A 12,784-nucleotide genomic window follows, 5' to 3' on the forward strand; every position below is an offset into this window, starting at 1 on the left:
GGGATGGAAAGACTACTGAACTTGAGATCAGGAGCTGTGTGACTTTCAGCGTTAGCTGTATTCTTCCCATGGAGGCTTGAGAAATTCTTTTAACTTCTCGGAGCCCCTATTTCCCATCTGTAAAATGAGATTAATCCCTATGTTACATGCTATTTTACATGCTAATGAAATTAAATATGATACAGTATTTGAAAGGTCTAGGACAGCACTGGACGTGCAGTCTGAAACCATTAAAGTGAATATTGTTGAATCATCAAAATTCAGGTTTAGGAAGATGATGGGTTTGAACGGGTGGGTTCAAAAAGAGAAACAACAGAACAAACTGATGGTTGCCAGAGGGGCGAGGGTGGGAGATGGGCAAAATGGGAGAAGGAGAGTGGGAGGTACAGGCCTCCAGTTATGGAATGAATAAGTCACAGGGATGAAAGTATAGCGTAGGGAATCTAGTCAAGGGTATTGTAGTAGTGACCAGTGGTGACATATGGTAGTTACACTTGTGGTGAGCACAGGGTAACATACAGACTTACTGAATCACTATGTGGTATACCTGACATAACATAACATTGTGTGTCATCTATGCTTCCATAAAAACAGTAAAGAGAGAGAGAGACACTGAATGGGAGTGAAAGAGAGGGGATGAGAAATTTGGGGGAAGAGAAGTGAGTAAATGGAAGTGAGAGCTATTTGGATGGCTTGCATGGATGGGATGCGAGAGGAGAGCTTCAGGATGATGACGTTTAAGCATGGAATGGTGCTCTTTGCAGAATTTGGGAGACTGTGGCCAGAAGCCCTGTGAGAGGGCAGTGTGGGGAGTTTGTTTTTGATTGTTCAATTTGAGGTCCTAGGGCTGTATCTGGGTGGAAATGGCCAGCAGGGTTAGGAAGTTAGGAGAGGAGTGAGAAGTTGAGACATAGATTAGGGAGTCACCTGCATAAGGATGAGTGAGAATTGAAGCCATAAAGACACCATTGCAATGGCAAGAGCGGAGTGTCGAGGAAGGTGGGGAACCAAGGACTGAGTTTTGAGTAGCTCCTCTACTGGCTGGGTGAGCAAACAGAGAAGGTGCGAAAGGCAGCAGAGAGGCGAATAGGAAAGAAAGACCAGGGTGAGAAAGGCCAGGTGTTCCCAGGAAGGCCATGGGGCCCGAGGGAAGGTAGATTTAAGAACAAAGGAGCACTCATAAGTGCCACATGCCACAGAGGCCAAAGTCACAAGAGCAGAAGGATCAAAACAAGGAGCTCATCGAGGACTTTTGTGAGAGCAGTTCAGTAGTGTGGTAGGAGCAGAAGTTACACTGCAGGAACAAGTGAAGAAGTTAGCTAAAAATATATGCTAATAATAATAATAAGTAATAATGCTTATGAATCAAAAGCTACCAAAGCATAAAAAGAGAAAACTAGGTCTCTTGACTACTCCTCAGTTTCTTGTCCATTCTTCTAGGAATATCCAGGGTAATTCCATGAATACATATGACTTTTATTTTTTTATTAAAATTTTTTTTAATGTTTTTTTTTTAATTTTTGAGAGAGAGAGAGAGAGAGAGAGAGAGAGAGAGATGTCTTGGAAATCTCTCCATTTGTTGCAATGGATCCTTACGTGAAGGGTCGCTCCCTTCCTCTACTGATGGGCATTCAAATTTTTTCCATCAAGAAGTTGATAACCCAACCCCAAATCTTCCTGGTTGACTAGGTGATACTCTACAACTCTAGATCTTGGTGACTTAAGTGGTAGGACTCCTGTATTTACTAACAAACAGCTACACCCATCCTCTTCTCTCATCCCAGTGTTGATTTGGTTCTTGCCTTCATGGAAGGATTCCATTTCCTGCTCTGTAACCCCTCCTAGCTTTTCCCAATAGTCTCATCATAAAGCTTTCTGGAAATAAAAAAGTCACCCCTGCTCAAAAGATTTCAATCCTGAATGCGAGGCATCTGATTGATTTAGCCTTTAGTTATGATCTCGTAAAGTATATCGATGCCAGCCTCCCACTGAAGACTGTTGGCCCGGGAAGTATCTTAGAAGTTGCCCAAACCCACCTCTTTGTTTTACAGCAGCGGGAACCAGAGAGCAGAGAAGTGACATATGTTCCCCCGAATCGTATGGCAGAACAGTAACGGAACCCAGGGTCTTTACTCCCAAACCAGCGTTTGACCCCGAGCCAGACCTTGGTTTAAGTAGGGGATACATAAAGGAAAAATGTCTTTGGGATCTGGGAAAATATAATGCTGTGCCTGGGAACGTGAGAGCCAGCATTCACTTTCCAGTTTGGACTGATTCACAGTACTGATTTGGGGAAGTCATGAGTTTCAGTTGCTCAGTTACACATTTGGCCTCATACCACATGGGCCATGCAGAAACTGTTGTGAAGGTTGATGAGGTAATCCTTATAAAATTCTGTTAGCTATTCAGATGGAAGCCACAACTGTGTCCAGAAATGATAGAATGCTGGATATACAGCATAAACTTTTCAATCCCATATTGGTTTATCAGATGCTGCAAAACTTCAGCCAACCACACATCTTATTGTCATCAGCTTAATCTTTTCTCCCCCTCTATTTGGTCATTCATATATATATGTTTATTTACTTATTTTGAGACAGAGATAGAGAAAGTGGGAGAGGGGCAGAGGGGCAGAGAGAGAGAGAGAGAGAGAGAGAGAGAGAGAGAACTCCAAGCAGGCTCTACACTGCCAGCTCAGAGCCCAATGCAGGGCTTGAACTCATGAACCATGAGATCATGACCTGAACTCAGATGCTTAACCGACTGAGCCACCCAGGTGCCCCTCTTTGGTCATTAACCTGGTTGATTGCGCACCTGGGTGCTAAGAATGCAATATTGAATAAGACACCCAAGGAAGCAAATTTTAAATGAGAAAATGTGGGGATCTCAGGGCCAAGCAGCCCAGCTCTCCTTCACTGTCCTGTCTCTATCTCTACAGGCTAGAAGCCTTGTTTCTTCACTTATAGAAATCTTCAGTGTGTCCCCTCAAAAACAAAGAAACAATGTACTACAAAGTTATTATTATTATTTTTTACTTATTCTAATTCCTTGAGTTTCAAAATCACACAAGGTCCTCACCATTTACTTAAATCCTCTGCACCTTGGTTTCTCCATTTGCCAAATGAAGATATGTAGATTGTGGTGAGGATTACACAAATGTAAAAGTGGGCCTGATACAAAGTACTCAGTAAGAGTTACCCTCTATCGCTGTAACCATTTGAAAGTGGATGATAGTATATGTAAACATGCATTCAATTAAAAAATAACTTTGTACTGCTTAATGGTTTCTTTGTTTCTTTGTTTTTGAGGGGATACACTGAAGATTTCTTTTTCTTCAAAAAAATTTTTTTTACATTTATTTATTTTTGAGAGACCGAGAGACAGAGCACAAGTGGGGGAGGGGCAGAGGGAGAGGGAGAGAGAATCTGAAGCAGGTTCCAGGCTCTGAGCTGACAGCGCAGAGCCCAATACGGGGCTCGAACTCACAAACCGTGAGATCATGACCTGAGCCGAAGCCGGACGCTCAACCAACGGAGCCACCCAGGTGCCTCTGAAGGTTTCTGTAAGTGAAGAAACAAGGCTTCTAGCCTATAGAGATAGAGACAAGACAACGAAGGAGAGCTGGACTGCTTGGCCCTGAGATCCCCATGTTCTTTCATTAAAATTTTACTTCCTCGGCTGTCTTGTTCAACATTGCTTTCTCAGCACCCAGGTATGCAATCAATATTAGCTAATGAATGAATGAATACATTTATGAAATCTGTCCAAAGCCAGAGAAACGGAGGAGGCCACAAAGAAGAAAGTCTGGCTCACATCATAGATTTTTCCAGGAGAAAGGAAATAGAAAGAGAATTATCTATGTAGGAATAGCGTAGCTGTTGCCTAATGGATAAAGAGTCAATTCCTGGAGATAAAAAAAAAAAATAAATAGCTGTGCAGTTGGACATGCTGGCCCAAAGAACCATTGGGTTTTGTTTTTGTTTTTAGTGAAGTCAGGTATCTTAAGAAGGTAGTGGAGAGCACTCTATTTTGACAGTGGTATTCTGCAGAGATTTCCAATTTTTAAAAGAGATCATTCTGCAGGTGTCACAAAGAACACCCTATTAGAGTGTCCGTCTCCCTGAAAATGAATCCTTCTTCTTTGTACTCAGGGTGTTTCTCTGTTAATAATAGCCTCCTACGATGACCCCAAGTTTCACAGCCTCCCTGAAAGTAAAAGCTGCTCTTTGTGTAGGTTGCCCCCCCCCCCCCCACTTCCTAAACACACTCCTCCCCAACTGGGGTCATGGTAATGCCATTGCTACTAAATGTATCACCACTGAATCAAAGGACAAGTCAGAGCAACTGTCTTTGTTTCCTTCTCTTCCTCATCATGTTTATTTAGGTTGAAATGGTTTTCAATAAAATTTGACAAGCATTTACCCAGCACCCATTGTGAACAAAGCACTGTGCTAGGTCACATATGCAACATAAAGTCAATTAGGCATGGTTTCTGGCCTTGAGAATCTTGTATTGACTTGCAGATTATTATGACTGGCAAAATGTTTCAGTATCTCTCTTCAACGTGTCCAGGCTATAGGTTTCTCTTAATTTGATTTGTTGCTCCAGAATTCAGTTGAAGGTGAATTTGAGTACATTGGATTTAACAGAAGTCTTGAAAAAAACCTTCTTGATCCCTCAGCTAGATGTTCTCTCTGCACTTTATAACTCTTATAGCACTTACCTCTTTTACATTGTATTATATTTATCTATGTACATGTCAGCCTTCATAATCTAGGGAGAGAACAGGAACCGGGAAAGGTGCCCAAGGAGTGGAGCCAGAAGACTGGTGCTTGTTTGGGAAGGCAGACCCAGATATGAATCAGCCATGAAATCTTAACCTCTATGACCCTCATTCCTGCATCTAGAATTGCAAGATAATAATAATTCCTATTTCACAGAATGGATATGAAAATTAAGGTAGTTAATGGGAATGTGCTTTGTAAACTAGTATTCACATGTTAATTTTCTTATCCCCTATGGGACCTAGCAAAAGGCCTTGCCTAGGAGGAATATGTTTTTAATATTCATTAACTTATTACAAAATGACACCAACCACCTTATGGTGGATTCTCCTTCTTACATGCATTTCCTAGCCCACATTATTAGCAAGACTTATCGGTAGTGCTCTAGTAGGTTTATGGTGGGGTAATTGCAGGGATTAAATGGGATCAAAAGGGCCTGCTTGCTGGCGGAGCTACCCTTTTGGATTGTGGGGTCCAACGCCCTTCCCCTCATACTTTATATGTCTTGTTTCTATCTTAAGGGCAGGTAATGTCAGGGAGGCCCTAGTAGTTAAAACACGGGTTTTGCAGAAGGACAGTCCTGGGTTCAAATCTTGGATCTGCCGGTTTACTAGTTGTGCGTTATTGGCTAATTTTTAAATTTTTCTGAGCTTTGGTTTTCTCACCTGAAAAATGAAGAACACAGGATTTTTCAGTAATTAAAATTAGATAAGTTTTAAATGCAAAATGAGGAGGAATTAGTGAGTCACATCACCTTAAGCGTTAACTGCAAAGACATCCATCCTTAGTCCCTACATGTTAATTGAGCAACTACTATGGGGGCTGAGCAATGTACAGGTGCTGGCGAAAACCCCTGTCACCAGTAGGAAAGACAGCCCATGACAACAGGGTGCTCTGGGAACAGTAGGGGAACCTATGTGACAGCCCTGACTGGGATGTGTCAGGAACTGTCTGGGAAGGCTTCTCGGAGGAAGTGATCACTGTGAAGAGGCTTGTCAAGTAGGAGTAAGCCAGGTGCACAGAGGGACCACAGCGAGGACACGGAGACCTGAGAACACGTGCCCTTCTGGGAAAATGGAGAGCAGCTCTGACAAAATGAAGCCATACAGGTTTGTCGATGCCGGATCACGGTGGGTGGCAGTTTGCTGTGTGAAAGAATTTATGCTTTATTTGGAGGAAACAGAGAGGCATTGGCAGATGCGCTCCCTCACCTAGAGAGAACGCTTAAACGGAGAGCATGGAGTCAAGAAGACTATCCTGATGTAATGAAATTAACACAGGTGTGGAGCCTCGCAGGTTCTCAATCCCGGCGAAGCCCCGTCCGGGGGTGTGCCTGCATCAACGCAGCCAACGCCATTCATCTCTATAATTTCGTGGTCAACCAGCGAGGACACCTAACCCTGTAGGGTCACCTCGAGCTCTAAGCGGGCTTCACGCACCTCAGCTTCGCAGCAGGCTGTGTGACCCATAACAAGCATTTGAACAAACGTCAGCGCTCTTTGCCTCGCCACCGGGTCGCTAAAGCACGAGAGCTATTGCTAGGCCTTTCCCTCCCCTCCCTTCCTTCCCTTTCCTCTTTCAGCAGTGTAAGCAGCAGCCGCAGCAGCCAAACGCCAGGGACGAGGAGGATGTCCACTCAGGCGAGCGCTCCGAAGCGATGATTAAAAAACAGCCGCACCGCAGCCGGGGCGCGGGCGGGAGCGAGGCTGGGCATGCTCAGAGGGCCGGGCTGGCGCGCGGCCGGGATCTCGGCGGCCGGAGGGAAGCGGGGCGGGGGCGCAGGCCGGAGCGGCGCCGGCGCGCATGCTCAGTGCCCGCATCTGCTCGCTCCAGCCAGTGCGGCAGCCGGAAAACCGCAGCGGCGGCGGCGGCGGCGGCGGCGGCGGCTGACGGGGAGCGACCGAGCCGGGCGGCAGAAGGGGGGAAAAATACGAGGGGGCATAGCGAATAAGGCAGGACTGAGAGCCCGGGGTTCACGGCCTCTCGCGGGCCGCCGCCTTCGCCGCCCGCGGGGAGGAAGGCCCGGGAGGCGGCAGAGACGGCGGCCGGAGAAGGAGGAGACGGCGACGGGAGGGGAGCGCAGAGGAGGGGCCGCGCCGCCGGCGGCCTGGGAGCCGCAGTGATTTTGACGTTTTCCTCCGCTCGGTCTCCGGCGGCCCCCGACCGGGCTGCGCTGCGGGGGGGGGGGGGGGGGTGGGGGGGGCGCCCACCCCGTCCCGCGCGCCCGGCTCGTCCCTCCGCCCGCCGGGGCCTGAGGGGTCTCCGCGCTCCGCGGGAAGGGAAGGGGGAGGCGGGGGCGTGCGGGCACCGCGATGGCGGGGACATTTTCCACAACGTGATTGTTAAAGCCTCCCCCGCCCCCCCTCCTTAAAATTCCGGGCCCTTCCAGCCTCCCCCCTCCCCCCCAGCCCGTGTGACTAAACGGAGACAAAGGGGAGGCGGCCTCGCTCACACGCGCGCTCGCGGGGCGGGTGGCTCGGCGGGGCGCCGGCGCGGGGCGGGCGGACGGACCGACGGACGGACGCTGCGCCGTCACATTCCTATGCCCGGGAGGAGCGGCGGCGGCTCCCGCGGGAGGCGGCAGGCTCGCGGCGCGGACAGCTGAGCTTCTCCTCCCCCGTCGCCGCCCGGGCGGGCCTCGCCCCGGCCCCGATGGTTTGAGCCCTTCCCTCGTCGGCTCCCGACCCCCGCGGCGGCGCGGCCACACCATGTGAAGGTCGGAGCCCGGACCTCCCGACGAGCCGCCGTGAAAGATGGGGGATGCTGCAGACCCCAGGGAGATGAGAAAGACGTTCATTGTTCCAGCCATCAAGCCCTTTGACCACTATGATTTCTCCAGGGCCAAAATCGCCTGCAATCTGGCCTGGCTGGTGGCCAAAGCCTTTGGGACAGGTAAGTGGCGTCTTCCCTCCCGCCTTTCTCCTTAGGATGTACACATCCCGGTTTTTTGGTTTTTTTTTGGTTTTTTGGTTTTTTGTTTCCGACCATCGGATGCCCCCTCGGTGCGTGTGTTCTCGCACAGGTTCAGGGAGATGATGGGGGACTGGGAAGACAAGAAAGAAAGGAGAAATCAGGCTGCTTTGGTCTTCAGCCAGGTGCTCCTGAATGGGCAGGTGGGATTTTACCCAGATTTCTTTTATTGGGTAGCAGAGGTGTTTTGTTGCGTTCAGTAAGCTGTTTTGTCTTGTTTTTACTTGGGGCGGTTTTGTGGTTATTTGCCTCGTCGTGCTGCGTCCATTTCCCCCTCGGTCATAATTGTGATCACACCGCCAAGAAATTTGAGCTGGTTTCTTTGATTATTGAAGGACGTGGACGGCACATAGTACTATATTGATTTTGACATTTGTAATGATGGCTGCTGTTCAGGCTTCCTAGAATGTAAGGTGGCCTGTGTCGAAGTGCAGTGTTGATTTTTGTTGTCATTCTCGAAGCCTGTATCATCCTTCCCTACACATTCCAGGCTCTATTAAACCAGTTACTTAAAACCAATATTCAGCTTGCTGATTGTGGGATGCTATTTTCATTTCCTGTTATCAGTGAGATATATTCCTTTTACCAACGGTATCTTGGTTTCATAAATTAAGAGAAACAAACACTCCCTACTATGGGATTTTTTTTTTTTTTTAATAGTCGAGTTTCTTTGAGGGCATGTGCTGTTGACACAGATTGTACAGTGGGGTAGCAATTAAACATTCTCTCCGTTACCCAGTCTTTGCAAAATAACAGGAAAAGGGCCTCCTGTTGTAATTCCTTAGCTGTTGCTTCAGGAGCCCATGTTGTAGAGCCCTGAAAAAATTGGAGAGCTTTTCACAGGAAGATGCTCGCGTAAGGAAATTTCCTCTGATAACTTCAGGAATCATTTTGTAAGGTTTCTCTGCCCTAGTTAATAAAGTTTGGATGTGTAAAATATTGGTTGGAAAGTTTCTCAGTTTTTGCAGATATTTCTCCAGATGTTAAATAAATCTAAGTTTGGGTTTTTTTTTTTTTTTTTAATTTTTTGTGGGAGGAGAATGACTTATTTCCACTCTGAAGGCTGTGAAAATATGGGGGTTAATGCTTTCGTTCATTCTTCTTAAACATCATCATAGCTGGATGTTTTCAGAGCTGCACATTTTAGTTAACTAGCAAAGGAATCTCAGTGTTTGGGAAATTATTTTAATTCGTTTTGAAGGAAACTTTAATGTGATTTTATGTTTATGACAACTTTGTTTTATTTAAATTCTCATATTTTGATATTGAAGTAGAAAGATGTTAAGGTTTTAAAACTGGCATCAGGAGTAAATGTAATTGAAACTCATCTTGAAATAATTTACATTTTAAAGATTTATTTGGAACTAAATGTGTAGAGTAACACATAGGAAGGAAGAAGCACAAAGTGTCTGTGTATTTTTATTTTCTGGCACCATTGATATCAGCAATGAGAATAATAGATGTATTTTGGTTTTAACGTAAGCAGCATGCTGAAGCTGATATCCATTTGGAGGAGAAATGAAAGCTATTAAGTATTTTGGAAAGACAGAGGGAAATTTACGTGGCGACCTATGTGGAAAAGCAATGTGTATGAAATGGAAGGTAGGGGAATAACACGGATACTTTCTTTCCTTCTGAAACCGAGAGGATGCTTATAGTACAGATGTCAGAATGTTGCCCTCGATTCACAAAGACTACTAACCAGAAAATGGCCTACTTTCGGGATATATGTCAGGCAAGTTTGCCAGATTCTGGACCGCTTGAGGAACACATATTGAACACACTTAAAAAGAAGGGAAGTGAAAGGAATCTAATATCAATGGAATCTGTTGTGTGCCAGGCACTCTGCTAGATGCTTTGCATGAAATTATACATTAGGGATTCACAGCAAGTCTGGGATGTAGGAGTTTGTTCCCCATTTTTAAAAAATGAGGATGCCAGTGCACAGGGAGGTTAAACAACTTTCCTGCTATCACACTTTTAGTAAGGGTGGAGATACGTTTTCATTTGACTGACTCCCAAGGGTATGGCATTGGTGGGGGCAGGGTATACCTGCTGTATGCCTAGTACTTTAAGTACATTGCTTCATTTACTCCTACAGCAACCCTCGAGGTAGATACTGTTCTCATTTTACAGATGAGGGAACAGGTTCAGAGCTTTTAATTTGTTTGAGATTAAACATCTGGCAGGTGGTGGATTTTGCATGCCAGCTCAGGTCTTTCTGACTCTGAAGTCTTTGCTCTTTATACCACTGTGCAGAGTGTGAAAAATGTGCACATAGTACATGTTAGAAGTCTTATTTATTTTATTTTTTTTATTTTCTTTAAAGAGTGGGCAACTCTTAACATACTCTCTGAAGGCTTAGATGAATATTATTGGTACTTGGTTACATTTGCCTTGGCAACAGTTGGAATGGATAAAAAGATCATACTCAAAATGGAATGAGAACCAAAGTTAGAAGACCTTAAGAGGGTGACTTAGTAACAGAATTTAATACGTTATTGAGAATGTTATGTTTGTACATTTTGTTTATTCTTTAATGAACAGACTTTCAAAGTGTACATTTATATGGAGTGAACAGAAGAAAAGTCACTTCATTTTTTTTATGTAATTCTTTTTCTTCATTTTCTGCAAACATTTAAGCGGCAAATGTTAACAGACAACGTATTTCAAAGGTATTACCTAAGGGTATTCAGTTAATCTTTCAAAAATATTAGCCCAACTTGAAGTTGTGATTTACCAAATTGCTTCTTTAACGATGATATAAGAATCTTCAGTTATTAATTTAGTTTTTTTCTATGAGAAACTTTCTAACTTTTGATATATTAAAAAGTAGTCAATTTTAGAATCATATGTGTTGGAAAAGTCATTTAAAATGATAGCTAGAAATCAATGATGGACATAGAATGAAGTTATTGAACCATACAAAATAAATAAAGCACTAGTATTGTAATATCTAGAAAGCAGTTGGAGTTTTTACTTCATTTGAAGTCTTATTTCTGAAGCTTTGAATTATATTCTTCTCATTACATTGAAAATAGTCCAAATAGCCCAAATCTTAATAGCTTATTTTGTAGAATAACACAGATACAGTTTTGATCAAATGAAGAATAAGTTTGTGTAGATGAATTTTATTAAACAGATGCTCATTACTTGAAGCAAATTCCAAAAGGGCAAGTTAAGCTGTACTATCTCTGCTGTATTTGAACAGCTTAACCCATTTAAGCAATGATATTGCTGAGTTTGCTTTAAATGTTCTGCTCCTCTAAATCTTTTAGGGAAAATGGTGGGTACAAAACCTCTTTATGAAATTCTTGAATTTGAAACTCTTAACATGGAATTTAAGGCCCACTTCCTAGTGTTAATATATCATTTCAACTTTATCAACTATCATTCTCCCTTTTTAAAAAAAATTTTTTAATGTTTATTTGTTTTTGAGAGAGAGAGAGAGAGAGAGAGAGAGAGAGAGAGAGAGAACGCGCGCGCGCGCGAGAGAGAGCACAAGCAGGGGAGGGGCAGAGAGAGAGGGAGACACAGAATCTGAAGCAGGCTGTAGGCTCTGAGCTGTCAGCACAGATCCGATGAGGGGCTTGAACTCAGGAACCGTGAGGTCATGACCTGAGCTGAAGTTGGACACTTAACCAACTGAGCCACCCAGGTGCCCCTTATTCTCTCTTTTTAAAAAAAATCATTCTCCTTTTCATACTGTTTAGTTTAATAGTATAAAATCATTTGTCCAAACACATTTTGCTGTCAAAATCCTATGTAAGCTCTAATTTATATACATGTGTAGGTTGTGATGACAACGGGTGGCATTGTGGTTAAGAAAGACTAATAGCAGAGAGGCCAGTTAGGGAAGTTATTGCAGGAGTTAAGGCAAGATATCAAGAAAGCTTATAGTAGAGTGGAAATGATAAAGCTGCTAATATTTATTAAGTACTTGCTGTGTATCAGGCACTTTGCATGTATTACATAATTTTAATTCTCATAACAGCTTTTAAGAGATGGAAACTATTAATCATTCCAATTTTACTGATGAGGAGAATGAAGCTCAGAGGTTTAGGGAACTCATCCAGAGCCATTCGGTTTATAGAGCTGGGGAGGGACACAGAGAGAGACGGAGACAGAGAATCTCAACCAGGTTCCAGGCTGTCAGTGCAGAGCCCAACTTGGGGCTTGATCCCATGAACCATGAGATCATGACCTGAGCTGAAATCAAGAGTCTGGACAGACTGACTGAGTCACCCAGGCAGCCCCATGTTGCCCAAATATCTTATCTGAGAAATCCAATAAAGTAGGTAGCTAATAATGTAGATATGGAGTATGATTGGTAAGTTGAGGATAGAAATAATAATTTCAGGGTCTTCTGTGCATAAAATGTAACTGAAATTGTAGTAGATGTGAGGGTGATGGAATGTAGGGTAGTGAACACTTTACTTTGAGAGGGGGTGCTGAAGAAAAGGAGGCAGAATTAAAGCAATCAGAGAGTTAGAAAGAGAATTAAGAAAGTATAATAATACTGAGGCCCTGGAAGGAAAAATTTCAAGGGGGTGGTCTTACTAACAGTGTCAAATGCTGTAGGTTTTTATTTTGTTTTTATTTTTTTAAAGATTTTATTTTATTTTTATTTCTTTTTTCTTTTTTTTAAGTACGCTTCATGCCCAGTGTGGAGCCCAATGCGGGACTTGAACTCATGACCCTGAGATCAAGACCTGAGCTGAGATCGAGTCGGATGCTTAGCCGACTGAGCCCCCCAGGCACTCCTAAAGATTTTATTCTTTTAAGTAATCTCTACACCCAGTGTGGGGCTTGAACTCACAGGCCCAAGATCAAGAGTCACATGCTCTACTGACTGAGCCAGCCAGGCGCACCTGTAGGTTTTTAAGCCATGCATGCCGTTCTGATAAGGGAGATGTGATACAGGTTGTGACTGTAGTAGAGTTCAGGAAATATATAAGGGCCATGTAACTGGAATGGTGACATTCAGAGGGAGGGAGAGGTAGGGAGGGGGAAAGGGTACCACCAGCATC

The 12,784-nt window shown here is 44.2% G+C and overlaps 1 protein-coding gene across 8 annotated transcripts in view; it reads left to right on the forward strand.

Annotated features, from left to right (window-relative positions):
- The first annotated feature begins 6,627 nt into the window (after positions 1-6,627).
- CAMSAP2 (calmodulin regulated spectrin associated protein family member 2) overlaps positions 6,628-12,784 on the forward strand; it is a 113,123-nt gene continuing 106,966 nt past the window's right edge. For all 8 annotated transcript variants that reach the window (XM_047840038.1, XM_047840040.1, XM_047840039.1 and 5 more), the window contains exon 1: positions 6,628-7,676. In XM_047840038.1, the coding sequence (XP_047695994.1) occupies positions 7,538-7,676 (139 nt within the window). In that variant the 5' untranslated portion in view covers positions 6,628-7,537. The remainder of the gene's footprint in view (positions 7,677-12,784) is intronic.

Source organism: Prionailurus viverrinus, chromosome F1 (assembly GCF_022837055.1).
Source record: "Prionailurus viverrinus isolate Anna chromosome F1, UM_Priviv_1.0, whole genome shotgun sequence".
NCBI classification, from domain to species: Eukaryota; Metazoa; Chordata; class Mammalia; order Carnivora; family Felidae; genus Prionailurus; species Prionailurus viverrinus.